Source organism: Cherax quadricarinatus, chromosome 13, assembly GCF_038502225.1.
Source record: "Cherax quadricarinatus isolate ZL_2023a chromosome 13, ASM3850222v1, whole genome shotgun sequence".
In the NCBI taxonomy this organism is placed as follows: Eukaryota; Metazoa; Arthropoda; class Malacostraca; order Decapoda; family Parastacidae; genus Cherax; species Cherax quadricarinatus.
The window spans coordinates 47,266,782-47,281,369 of record NC_091304.1 but is presented as its reverse complement, the minus strand read 5'-3'; the positions used below and the strand labels follow the sequence as shown (position 1 = coordinate 47,281,369).

At 43.1% G+C, this 14,588-nt stretch overlaps 1 protein-coding gene and 1 long non-coding RNA gene across 2 annotated transcripts in view; one reads left to right on the top strand and one right to left on the bottom strand.

The window, feature by feature from the left end:
• Positions 1–7,514, top strand: part of LOC128688570 (Krueppel-like factor 5) — a 546,357-nt gene extending 538,843 nt beyond the window's left edge. Inside the window, exon 2 of the mRNA XM_053776446.2 lies at positions 4,880–7,514. Within this exon, the coding sequence (XP_053632421.1) occupies positions 4,880–6,352 (1,473 nt within the window). The 3' untranslated portion in view covers positions 6,353–7,514. The remainder of the gene's footprint in view (positions 1–4,879) is intronic.
• LOC138852645 (uncharacterized) lies at positions 6,659–8,121 on the bottom strand. Its single transcript, XR_011391968.1, has 2 exons — positions 7,508–8,121; positions 6,659–7,471 (listed from the first exon to the last, which is right to left on the bottom strand). It is a non-coding gene; the product is annotated as an uncharacterized lncRNA (long non-coding RNA).
• Between the last annotated feature and the right edge of the window lie 6,467 nt (positions 8,122–14,588).

The following is a 14,588-nucleotide window of genomic DNA, read 5'->3' as shown; positions in this document are numbered from 1 at the left end:
AACTTTTTTTTCCAGGTCTTTTTACCTATTACCATAATGGATTTCCCTAAATAAGCCAAGGAAGGGATGGGCTTGTTCCCATCACAGCCAAGTAATTGTAATATCAACATTGATAACTGGAGTCTACGATTGTATCATGACCATTTTCTTTTACGCTACTAGTAACAGCTGTCAGTCTGGCTCACATTTTCCCTACTCAACACCTGCAAGGCTGGCAACGCCACCAAGGACCCACTTAAAGAAGAAGTGGAAACTTCCTTGAAAGTAGACCAGACTGCCTTTCACCTTTCCATAATTAAAATATTAATATCCTATACCATTAGCCGCTCTTACAACAGATATTTTCGTTAATAAGATCCATTTGAAGGTGGATCTGACGAGCCAGCTAGTAGAGCACCCGACACGGTGTTAACAGTGTTACATAGTACATGTGTCGAGGAGGAGATCCCAGAGTGGAGCTTGAAAGAGGGAGCCAGAGAGAGAGGGAGAGAGAGAGAAAGAGAGAGAGAGAGAGAGAGAGAGAGAGAGAGAGAGAGAGAGAGAGAGAGAGAGAGAGAGAGAGAGAGAGAGAGCCACGCGAAGATATGTTCTTCCTCAGACTCTAGTTATGCAATAATGCTTCCTTAAGAAGCAATCTGATAAAACAAAGTTGTTTTCCCTTTACCAAGCTTGCGCACCTCGCTGGATGACTTCGTTGTTTGGGTCGGTTGATCGATAAGTCTAGGTTTCCCTCTTTTTCTCTCTCAAAATACTAGTTACTCTCGACAAGACAGCCGAAGGATATTTGTAGGATGGTTTCGGGGGTCAACGCCCCAGCGGCCTGGTACCAGACCAGGCCTCCTGGTAGATCAACACCTGATAAACCAGATTGTTACTGCTCTTGATGGCAGCGTTGGGTCTGTTGGTAATCCCTCTTGGAGTGATCGGAGGCTGTTGAAAAGTTTTGGGCCGCTTTCACTTGTCTTTGAGCGTACTCAAATTATTTTGCACTGTCTACCAAATATTTTGCTTTCGTAGGGAGTAATTTCAGTGTGCATATTTGAGATCAATACTTTTTAGATTTTTCAGATGTAAATTGTAGTGTAACTTTATCGCATGTGTTCCAGGAAGTAAAGATCGAGAGATTTCTAACGTTTTCAGTGTATACGTCCATTGAAGGTTCTCTGTTGATAAATTAGACATGTGCAACTCTTGGGTATCTTTATTGAGGAAATGTTTAACCACACAGTGGCTTCATCAGTCCATACGTAGGAGAAACTTGAAGAACAGGAGGAGAATGAGGTAATCTACAAAGGTTCTCTGTACCCATTCATGTTCTCTTTCCTTCAAATGGGTGGGGGGGGGGGGGTCTGTTATTGTACTTCAATATTCCACTCTAGAGAGATCAAGTGACTTGAAGAGAATCATTATCAGTCTGGCATTCCTTGTTTTGAAGGTTCTCGTTCTCCAATCTATTATTTTCCTCGTGGTCGTGATAATAAAACTGTTTTTATATTGGGTATTATCTTTCTTAAGCACTTCTCACATTAGTAATTCGTTCTATTGTGTGTTTCAAATTCAGTTACATTATCTGCTTTAATTTTTATTTACTCATTTTTTCAATAACAGAGTAACAGAAATTTCACCTCATTGATCGTCGTATTGATTTCTGTGACCCAATGAAAGACTTGGTTTACATCCACTTGAAGATTTTGCCATATCCTTTATTGATGCCGCTCTCATGCACATTCTTCTATCGCAATTTAATACATACAATAGATATACGTGCAATGAATATACATGCAGTGGCTATCAAGCCAATGGATACACGTGCAATGGATATACGTGCAATGGATATTCGTGCAATGCAGTCGAGAGTGGAAATACATGAATATTATCGGATGATTGATCTTTAAGTGCTGGATAATATGTAAGGTTGAGTAAGAAAGGGCCTGAATACCTGCTATAACGACTCAGCGAATACTTTCATCTGCCTGTTACTGACGAGCCTGTCAGCTGCTAGACTGCACCTAGCAGTTAGCTGCTAGACTGCACCTGACAATCAGCTGTCAGACTGCACCTAGCAGTCAGCTGACAGACTGCACCTAGCAGTTAGCTGCTAGGCTGCACCTAGCAGTCAGCTGCTAGACTGCACCTAGCAATTAGCTGCTAGACTGCACCTAGCAGTTAGCTGCTGGACTGCACCAGACAATCAGCTGCCAGACTGCACCTAGCAGTCAGCTGACAGACTGCACCTGACAATCAGCTGCCAGACTGCACCTAGCAGTCAGCTGCCAGACTGCACCTGACAATCAGCTGCCAGACTGCACCTAGCAGTCAGCTGCCAGACTGCACCTAGCAGTCAGCTGCCAGACTGCACCTAGCAGTCAGCTGACAGACTGCACCTAGCAGTCAGCTGACAGACTGCACCTAGCAGTCAGCTGCATACTTATATGTTTTTGTCATTTATTAAAACTAACACAGAAATGTAACCACTAGCAAATTTCTGTAAATAGAATAACTTGATTCTTTATATCAGTAAGCGGGTTCACAGAAGGCTGTGTCCTGGTAACCCCGGCCTGAGGCCAGACGTAATTGTTAAGTGTTGTTGATAGCGGCCCGAAGTCCGGTGTATGTCCACAGCCCGGGAGGACTTTGGGCATTAAAACTGCTCCCTGATATCGTCTTACCTACACACAAACTGGAATGCTAATAAGAACTTCAGTAAGAAGAGCTCACACTACAGGAACTTAACCATCTCCCGAACTCAATACGCCCAAAAGTAAGGGGCACAAACTGATTATAAGTGTTAGCTACCTGGATGAATGCCTGCCATTAGATATCATTCAAGACATTACCTACATTAAATATGCTAAGAAGAGGATTCATCCATCACGCATGAGGATGTTGATGAATATTAAGTAAGGCAAACTGAGTAGGAGCAAGAGAGAAGTAAACCACTGTAGTACCCAAAGCGGCATGTCTCACGGTAAGTGTAGGCAGGTATGGGCTTTACGGAGGATGCCCTGGGGTGATCTTGTGGACCAGGAGCTGATCAATTAACTGGTAATCTGTGGCGGTGATCAGGTGGCTGCGATCTCAAGCGTCATTATATTGATTTCAGCAAAATGCATTTTTCACAGCCACGATCATTATGCACAGAGCTTAGCTGCTGTCTTGGTCCAGATAATGATAATGCATCATTATTATTCGCAGTATAATTGAAATATACCCTGCATTAGTCTGTAATGATGAGTGTGGAGGATACCGGCAGCTGCAAGTATTCTCCAGCTCGGGGCTTCAAGCCTCTAAGTGCACGTACACGAGGAGAAATAGCGTGTTTTTTTTTTTTGCACGTACGTGCATGCGTGCACACGCACGCACACGCACGAGCCAAGTGTGTGCTCCTAGCTATCGACACATCGAAGGGAAGGTCGTCTTGTGTCTATCACCCTTTACCCCAATCCTTCTCTTCCCTCTTACTCTGCCATCTTTCTTACTAATAATCCCCCGGAATTACATGCAGATCACAACTGCATAAAAAAGATGATCCTACGAGTCATGATAGTAGACTAAGTAGAGACTCAGATAATACAGTAGACTCGCAAATAAATCAACTTTACCACTTTTCCATTAATTCACCCTAATTTCAGCTTCCACTATAATTTATACTGCTGCTTTTCCTATCATTACTTTTTGTGACCACAAGTACTAACACCACGACTAATTCTGTTACCACTTTCTCCACTTTTACTAATGCTGATGCTTGCGTAACAACTACTACCACTACCACTACTACTTCAACAACTACACAGTCGTCGTAAGGGGGAAGCGCTGAATTCATATAGGTCGTACAGTGCATGGGGAGTTGGAGGTAATCCAGTTCGATTCAAGGAAGGGAAGGATAATTCTTGGATCAGGAGATCCTCACTGGCACCAGGAATCTCCCTAGAAAAGTCGCAATCATACAGTTTGCAGTTAACAGAGGACTGGTAGATACTCCTCCGTTATTATAAATTTTGGAGTTCAGTCGCAAGTTCTCTCAATCTGTTACCCTTACCATCCCCGTTCTCTGCTTCTTTCCGTTCCCTGAGACCACTTCCTCTTCTCCTCACCTGCCTCATTTTCGATTCTTCATCCTCCACCATCCTTTTGTCCTCTCAGCCTCTCCATCTCCTGCGCTATCTTCATGGAGGAAGGCGGAGGTCAAGCTGGGTTGTTGATAGACTTTAAATTTACGTCTTATACTGTAGTCGTATCTCTAGGCAATAAAAAATTTACAGCCTGCTATGAAATTGCTCGTGTAAATCACATATATGCAGAGCCAATAAAAACCCACAGTGAACCCGTTTTAAGTAATAGTGGTTTTCAATGAGAAGAAGAAGAAGAAGAAGAAGAAGAAGAAGAAGGTCTTTATGACTTTCTTCGTAGCGAGTGAGGAGAGCCGTAACATCAGCCTATGACTTCAAAATAAGGAGCTAAGATGCACTGTACTACACTCTTGATGTAATTATTATATTCGCCTCTCTTTGTTATATAAAGATATGTGTGTCATAGCTGCTGCTGCTGATGCTGGTCGATGCGATGGTCTCTGTCTCTGTAGCTGATGGTTGCTGCTACTTCTGGTGGTCGCTGTTGGTGGCTGCCTGTCGCAACTAGCCTTATACACGATTTTTTCTGAGGCTGTCGTATCATTAGCATTGCCATTTTTTTTATTTATTTTTTTAACAAAATGGAGTTTTCCTATTTATTGTTCAATTTACGTTACTTAATCTATGTCAATGGGTGCCTTGTTTTCAGGGTAAATGTAAGTATATTAGCGATTTAGTTATTTAATGCAGGTACATATTATTTTATTAACTGCAAGTGAAGAGATATTAACGTGTTCTCTCTTCCACAGATGTGGCAGGACATAGAGACGGTGCTGCTGGGGGACGCAGGAGCAGCTGACCCGGAGCCACTCCTGGCTGTCGACAACACTTCTGACCAACTTGCCACGCCCATGTCGTCGTCTTCGTCGTCGTCATCGTCTACGATGTTCACAGCGCCATCATTACCTCAGACGCCATCAATTTTATCGCAGGCGCTGACAGCGCCACTGACGCCACGTCTTCACTCGCTACAGTACACGTCGTTCTGCCCCCAGCATGAGACCCTCCTTAGTGGCCTAGGAGGCGGCGATGAAAGCCAGGGAAGTTATAACGTTCCTAGTGACGACAACCAACTGTATCGCGGCACGTCTCCAGCCTCCACGCCCATGGACACGAGTTACCATGGTCAATATGCGTCTCCGTATCACGCATACGTCGAGGGGTTAGAAGTGGAAGCCTACGTGACTGAGGAGATGAACGGTTCACAGTACAATCCCAGCGTGATGGAAGCCCCAGCGCTGGTCCAGCCAGAAGATTTCGTGGACCTAGATGCCTTAGCCAAGAGTGCAGCCGAGGGTCACTACTGTGGTGACCCCACCACGACGTCACAACCCAAACACGAGGCTCAGGAGCATTTCCAGTTTACTCTCCCTGAGGCGCCCACAAAGCTGCCCTCCATTACCACTCTGCAACCACGAGCCCAACCCCTCACCTTCAATACATATGGCACCACACTGCCACCAGTGTCTGCCGTTACTGGAACGCAGCAACAGCAGCAGCAGCAGCTACAACAGCCACGGCAAGGAGAGAGTGCCCCACCCCTCGCTGTCCCAGTGCCCACATCAGCTGCACCTCCCCCTGGTTTGCAAGGTGTAACACAAGTTACTTATACACACGGTCAAATGTCCCCACCCGCATCCCCGGACAACGAGGAGCTCCCACCCGGTGTTAGAGTATCCGGTTGCATGACCCACCTGGGAAACACCACACCCCTCACCACTCACGCCCTCACCAGACAGACCCTTCACACACTAGTAAAGGTCATGACACCACCGTCTTCGCCTAACTTGTCTGAACTACTGTCTACTCCCGTTACCACAACACCTTCGTGCCAGGCTCTCACACTTACAGGCTCCGAACGCAGCAAACAACTCAACCGTGAGCCTCCAGCGCCCCCTCCGCCAGACGAAGCAGAGCCGAAGGTAGTCAAGAAACCAACGAGTCGAAAAAAGATCACGGCCCACACATGTCAACACCCGGGTTGCCACAAAACCTACACGAAGTCATCTCACCTGAAAGCTCACTTGCGCACTCACACAGGCGAGAAGCCCTATATGTGTAACTGGAAGGGCTGTGGCTGGAAGTTTGCGCGGTCTGACGAACTGACTCGGCATCTTCGTAAACACACGGGCGACCGACCCTTCCAGTGCCGTCTGTGTGAACGAGCTTTTTCCCGTTCGGATCACCTCAGTCTTCACATGAAGCGGCATGTGAGCGTGTAACCGCCCACACGCCCACAGTGTACATACATTCTCGGTGTACAAAGGCTGGGAAGCGGTGCCCAAGCCTGATCCAAGTTACCAGGAGTCTCCCTCCCGCCCGCACCCGACGCGCCCACACACTCCCGCTCCTCACCCACTACTTAATCTTGTATAAATTCGTTGCGTCGCTCAATAACAGGCAGGGGGATGAACTGCTTCAAAACTCGTGCATAAGCCATGATAATTAGCGACGGTCAGACCCAGGCAAAACAGACGAGACAGTAAAAATGTGGAAACAAATAGGGGTGGCACTTTTGGCAGCCTGTGCCGGCAGTACCTGGTTCTCTCTCTCAATGACTGTCGCCCCATTCCCCACTCCATCCTTTTACACATCACCCTGAAGGGTAGCCCCATAAACCCTTCCTCGCCATCTGTTCAGCAATCCTCCTCTCCCTCACCCAGAATGGTTCACCGCTGTCCACCATATCAGGACTAATTAGCACTATAATGGTTACAAGTTCCCGGCATAACAGCACCTCATAGCAAAACTTAAATTTCAATTAATCAATATAAAATTAATAAACCATTGGCAGAATTTATACAATGTATATTAAAAATGCTGGCAGTAGGTAAACGTCTCATGAAGAAAAAAATAAACATTAATTTACATTTTTTCCTGAAACTTCTATCTCTTCTCCTTTTAAAGAAGCGTTTAAAGAGACAGAAAGTTCTTTTTATACTTAAGCAAGCTACTTTGCTGTGACTAGTTATATAAAAAGCAGCATGCGAAGTAAGCGAGGGTTGGGGAGGCGAGGAGGGGACAGACAGCAGCGAGAGTGCGGTCGTACATTAGATCAACAGAAGGGTCGCTGTGTTTCCCAATGGTCAGGTTGTCACGATGTGTCTCAGTAAAGACACTCGTTCTTGGTGCCTCACCCTCTTTCATCTGCCACGTCTGCCGTGCGCGCACACACACACACACACACACACACACACTCTCTCTCTCTCTCTCTCTCTCTCTCTCTCTCTCTCTCTCTCTCTCTCTCTCTTCCTGTCTATTCCTTTTGGTTTATTTATTTCTCTTTTATATGTTTTATTAACATAATTAAACTTCATATAGTTGCTCCTTCCGACTCTCTCCTGTCGTCTCTACCTTCCGTCCTACCATGCACTCACCCGTTTTCCCATATACTCTCCCGTCTTCCCATGTACTCTCCCGTCTTCCCATGCACTCTCCCGTCTTCCCATGTACTCTCCCGCCTTCCCATGTACTCTCCCGTCTTCCCATGTACTCTCCCGTCTTCCCATGTACTCTCCCGTCTTCCAGTGTACTGTCCCGTCTTCCCATGTACTCTCCCGTCTTCCAGTGTACTGGCCCGTCTTCCCGTGTACTCTCCCGTCTTCCCGTGTACTCTCCCCCGTCTTTTCTCTTCCCCCCACATTCTCCTGTTTTCTGAGGTGTGTAGATTAAACACCGAGGGAGAAAAACTAAACCTGTCGTTCATGATAATGTGTCGTGCTTCACCGCTGATGACACTGAACTCGTTCTCCAGAAGCCAGACTCTCATAGAGAGAGTTTTCTCTTGTACCACAAATCTTGCATATTTAACAAGGAGATGGACTGAATAAGCAAAGACTGGGAAGCCTGAAGACAAAGGTTATTCAATTACTTCATGGAGAACACGACACTACAAATTAGTTTGCTACTGAGGAATTTAAATATGTAGTACGAACCTAACATTTGTATAGCCATCAACTAATGCTCACTAAGTGCCATAATGATATATATATATATATAAATATATATATGTAAACAGATATATGTACATTAGAGATTATATGCAAAGAATATATAAATAAAAGTATCTGTACAAAGCTAACGAAAGATGACTCTAATCGAGCTAGTTTGCTCTAGAAAATACTTCTTTTTATCAAGTTTGAAACTAGTAAGCTAGTCCAGAATGCCATAATATTTTATGCGTCACATGCTAGTTTGAGCTTTGTGCCTGGCGGTAACAGGGGCCCAATTTTGCCCAGAGTTTACTAGCCACGGCGAGAGAATAACACGCAGAAAGCGTCCCCCCAACAGCGCCCCTTCACAGTTTCCAGAAGGTTGGGGAGTTTATGTTTTCATTAGGGTAATGGAGGGTGCTGCCATCTGTTGGCCCCTCGGGACACTCACCTCTGATATGGCGTCACGGGACGCCAGGCTAGGCACGCGATCCCCCACTCACATCAAGAGCGTAATTATGGCTCTACCTCTGTTATGACGCCTCGTATTAATTAACAGCTAAAGTTAATTAAGTGACCCCTTCTGTAGCGCCATTAATGGCATCCCCAAATACTAAACTGCTGCCGCATAGGGGACGAGAGCGAGGCAGAAAAACTGACGCCATATTATGTGGGTAAAATGTATGAAGCGATAAAATGACCATGGCGCCCAGGGTATCTTGTCGGAAATGTCTACAGACGGTGTGTGCGCGTGCTCGGGAGAGCGGGAGAGGCGGCGGTGCTCCAAGCTCTAGTTTAACCAACTGTAGGCAGTTAGATACCAGTAGATATGTCACTAGGCATCGTAGCTCTTTCCCGTATCTAGGAATGGATACGAACTATACACGTCAATTTTTAAGGACTTTATTTTTTTTATATGTAAAGTCAGACATTCCAAAAGTTTTATGTATATTTCTAATAAATTTTTATTAATGTTACAGCTCCAAGAGGGCTGTATTTTGAGTATATGTATGCTTGTGCGTGTGCATGTGATAAATGGTGATTGATTTGCTCTGTCTTGGTTAGCAAGAGAGGCAGAGCAACACTGCTGTATATATATATATATATATATATATATATATATATATATATATATATATATATATATATTGAGGAAGTGAACGGGGTGGTAACCCTGGCCTCCTTCACCCACCATCTATTCTCTGCCTTCATTTATTCAAATTTCAACAGTAAATTGAAATTTTCCTTGTATTAGTTTCCCATAGGCTCCCAAGGAGTCAGTTGTGTTTAGTGTATGTCATGATCACAAGGAGGAGAGCAACCCTGTTAGGCAGAAAGCTCCCAGAAATGGTAGCCAAGTCAAAAGAGGTCAATACCAGGTACTAGCCACACACAGGTCTTGCTCCTTAAGTAATGAAGAATCACCCCCCATGAAACAACACTCCTGACATTAATAATTTCAACGTAATTTTTAATATCATAAAGTAATGCCTTTCAAAATCTTATAAGGAGAATAAGAATGCAGATAGTCGGCAGAGGGTGGCACTATTTACGTCAGTAGCAAGGCCTAGTGATGCAAGACCCGTTCATGTAAGCTCAGGACGAACAGATGACGCATCATGGTGCTCTCTCTCTCTGTAGAGTTTGGCTGGCCAGTAGGACCCGAGCACCTCCTCCAGGTGATCCATGACGGTGCATCAGCTCGACGAGAGGATACATGAGTGGGTCTCTATTGTGTACAAACCTGAGTAGACTAAAGCTCGGGTGTAGCGTTGAATGAGCATCATTTCTAGGTTAGAGTGAAGACACCTCGGCTCCGGGTTTTAAAGGGTCTACTTATTGCCTTGCTAAATGTCTCTCACCCACCAAAAACTTAAGCGAGATGTTAAAGAGGCTACTTACAGATGTCGCCCATCTTCAGGCATCTTGGGTGGAGACCTGCATACTCTCACATCACTTTCGGAGAGTCCTTCGTAAGAGACACCGGAACCTCGTCGAAGATTCCACTAGCCAGAAATATGCTGCAAACAACATATATTCGTAACATAAGCACTTTCCTGAGTGAATTAGTTTATTATTATATTGCTCCACATGATTCAAATTTTCACAGTGTATTTTGATGAGGGTGGCCTAAGTGTTTTAGACGAGGTTCTCCCTTGATTATCGGTTAATTATGACAATAAATGCATATTAACTGGGGGGAATTAATATGTTTTGCAATCACAATAACACAGACAATAAATACATACAAGACAATTACGTATCATAATCTGTATATAATAAAATGTAGTAATTGGTTCCAGGGTTTAAAACGTCTAGGCCACTTGTCATCTCTTTACTCTGGCCATAGAGCTGACATCCCTATGGTCTTGATATGTGATACTAGTCTTTAATAAAGTGCATTTTATGTAGAATAATCATGTTCATTGGGTAGATTACTCGCTCTCCTAAATGTCATTTTAATATTTGCTTATGTATTATGCTCATGAATATATTGCAGTTAAAAACTGTCAAAAATAGAGTTACTTATAAGATGGATTATATATATATATATATATATATATATATATATATATATATATATATATATATGTTGTGCCGAATAGGTAAAACTTGCTATTGTGGCTTAACAGCGCTCTTCTTACCGAATAAGGCAAGGGAAAATTTGTGTATGCAGTAATTTCGCAAAAATCATTCCGAATCTAACGAAAAAAAATTATATATCTTTAAACGCATAAGAGAAAATTTTAGAAAGGACTTAATTTTAAATGCGTTCTTGCCAATTGACCAGTCTTACCTATTCGGCACGATATAGATATATATATATATATATATATATATATATATATATATATATATATATATATATATATATATATAAATATATATATATCCATCTTCCTGTTTTTTCATATAATAGATATAATTTATTATGAAACACTAATTATTGAGTGTAGTTACAAGTGCACCCAAAGTCAGGGATGTGTCTTGACTTTCGGTGTACTGATCAGTAGTGCTGACCCACCACGTTAACGAAGGTAATTCGTGCGTAGCGATGCAGTCTGTGTTCGTGTGGTATACCACTTGATACTCGGTATCTAGTCAATGATTGTTCTTGATCGATTTATTTCGGCAAATAACAAAATTAAAACAGTTTACTGTCTGTTATAATTTACTAATATTGACAATGCAGTAACTACATTCGTGTCCCTGCCCCCTCCATGCCCCCCCCCCCCCCCCCAAAAAAAAAATATTAATATTTAAAATGCCGTCACAGGCTGGTTTTAAATGTCGCTTGTATGTGTGTGGTGGTTCGGCGTTAACTGGAAACTGTCTCCAGCAGGATGGTGCCTCATACTCATAATGGTACCTGATAACCACCTTCATCGCCACTGATTACCCTTATTTGTTCGTCTGTCACATGAGAGCCTTTCCCCTCTCCCCATTTTATTTGTATGCTTGTCCCCTCATGGTTATTCGTTTGACTTATCATGACGTCATTTGTTGTACGTAATGCGTCCCGTTTCGTTAAAGTGATGTCTACAAGTTGGCTGTATTGTAATTATCATTATTTATAATTAAAAATTTTTTTTGTAAGATTTTTGTTCACACCATCCTGTCTTTCTTCTGGACTCCATAGAGGCTGAAGTGGTATACAGATAATCACACGGTAGCGATGCCATATATTTACAGTAATTATCCTAAATATTGAGAAGATCACCTGTAATATCGTCAACTAATCAAACAGAACAATCAAACATGTTTTATATCTGAGTATGCCATCTCAGACTACGTCTGAATGCCAACCCATATCTAGGTATCTAGGTTAAATAAATGCTAGCTAGATTACCCTTGAAGCATTCCATACTTCGGTGATGAAGGCCGGACACACGTCTTGGTATTTGGACAACTGTGTGTGATCCATTGGGATAATTATACGTGTTTAAGTAACCCTATCACCCGCGTTGCTTCTTGGTTTGACTAGCTTACCCAAGTGAGTGGAACAAGAGCAGCGTGAGGTGTGCCTGTATATAGCTGCGCGCAGTTTATCCCCTCCTTTCTTCCCTCTCACAGCGTCTTCTCTTCCCATTCAGAACGTTCCGTAAACCGCATCCCAACACTCACCTACAGTCTTTCTCTCAAGCTCAGGCTATCACATCCCGGTTCCCCTCCTCTCCTTTCTCAAAACCCCTGCCATGATGTGTGTATTCAAGCAATACTTCTCAACAATATGCCCACCTAGTGCAACCTCAGCCAAGCGTCTCCACACCCAGCCTCTCCCAAGCCCTTCTGCTTCTTTAATAACAAGAGTGGAAACAGCTGCTGTATAAATAATACTCTATAATACTTTAGACCACATCCATCGCTGAATTTGTCTATTCGGTGTACGAAAAATCTAATAAAATAATACTTGTTTATTTTTTTTAATGCTTGTTTTATATCCCTTTACCCAAACAAGACAACTAATTGAAATTTGAGTAAGAAAGAATGAGCTTCTTGCTTACTTGTGAATATAATTATAACAGTTAATTGTTCTGATTAAACAAGCGCTTACATAGAAAAAAACTAGTGAAAAAATTACCTAGCACTTATGTGCTGAGGAAAAGAGGTGAAAATCAAATACACTCGTGTCTCAAAGCCTTGAACAAGGCTTTGTGTCTCAGTTTGAAATATAATAATACCAAGCCTGGAATTCACCAACTTTTTTTTTTTCCAAAATATGGAAAACGAAATGTTTAGAAGAGAAATCATTCACGTATATGTATAAAGCTTTATTATTATTATAATGAAGGGGGAAGCGCTAAACCCGGAGGATTATACAGCGCCTGGGGGGGGAGGGGATGTGGAAGACATTCAGGCTTAATTCGGGGAACTGGAGCACAGATCCAATTCCCTAAATCAAGAGCCCTTCACCAACATCAAGGAACCTTCCTTGAGGGGATGTATAAAGCAAACATCGGAGGAAATATCCACGTTGTTTACAACAATATAAAAAAAAAGGCAGGAGGCCTAATTTAGGGAAAGAAATAACATTGCTACGTAGAACAATAAACGTTAAGAATTTTATTGGTATCCACAATAGTTTACCTTCAAAGTTCTACATTGTTAAATCTCGACCTGACTTGCATATCATTACAAATGAAATTAATACTTATAAACAATTAGTAAAAATACAATGACATCATTTCCTTCTTGAATTAAATCATTACTCAAGTCATCGGCTGTCAGACTACCCAAGTGGAAACGATAAAAAAAAAATGAAGTGCAATTGGATCAAGATATATATTTGATCTGTTGAGTAAACAGGTTGGAGAGGCACATCCTTCTGGTATGAGCTAACATGATGAGTGGCGAGCTGGTCACATGGCAGCCACGCCAGGATCCTCGCGCTACACCATCTTTTTTTAAATAGTGTGGCAGCGATGTATGATTCGCGCAAGTATTAACACTAACTACACCCTCCTTCCCCTCCAGTCCTCCTCTAGGCCTGTGCTGGAGCGAGTTCCCTGCGAGGCAGCGTGGAAAGGACCCCTCCGAGGGCGAACCACGTGTTCCTTAATATGGGCAGGAGATTCACCCTCCTGAGAAATGAGACACTTGTTCAACATCTGGGAATCTTTATTGAGGAAACGTTTCGCCACACAGTGGCTTCGTCAGTCCAGTACAAAGAAAATCAGTAGAAAAAAGGGGAGTTTGAGGTAATCAGTCACTCAACCTGGAATCGATGTGTCCAGTCAATCAGTTTTGTGTTCAGTCTATCAACCATTCTTCAAGACTGACTGAGTGAGCACATCGATTCCAGGTTGAGGGACTGATTATCTCAATCACCTCTTTTTCTAATGTTCTTTGTATTGGACTGATGAAACCACTGTATGACGAACGTTTTCCTCAGTAAAGATTCCCCAATGCTGCACAAGTGTCTCTCCTCTTGAGAGACTGGGTGGGGGTAAGGAGAGATCCTTAACAGGTTAGGTTAGGTAAGGTTCGTCAGGAAACAGGACAAATGTTTCCTGACGCGGGTCTTAGTCAGATGATAACCCGCCTTTGGAGCTTTTGGTCATCTGACCGAGGCCTTCCGCTGGCTTACCGGTCCACCCCTTTAAAAATTATGGTCATTTATAACCATTGTTATATTAGATCCTTAACAGTAACGGAGGTGTAACCCTACACAGAAGCATGTGGCAAACGTTTTTTATCAGTTTATCATTACTGAATATAGGGGAATACCAAACCCGTAAAGGTCATACGGCGCCTAGGAAATGGAAAGCAATCAGATTCGATCCTAGGAAGGGGAGGAGAAATCCAATTTCTAAGATCAAGAATCCTTCACTTCAAAACTACTACCACTACTGTATGCTGTGGTATATTCTCCTGTGTTCGATTGAAGCAGGGGAAACGATTCATCAATAAAGAAACCCCAGTATTTCGCGTGCGTTATTTATCAGCTTGTCGGTACTGCATCCCATAAGTAATATGACCTTTAGCTCAGCACCAGTTCGGTGTCAGCGGGATGTACCAGAGCCAC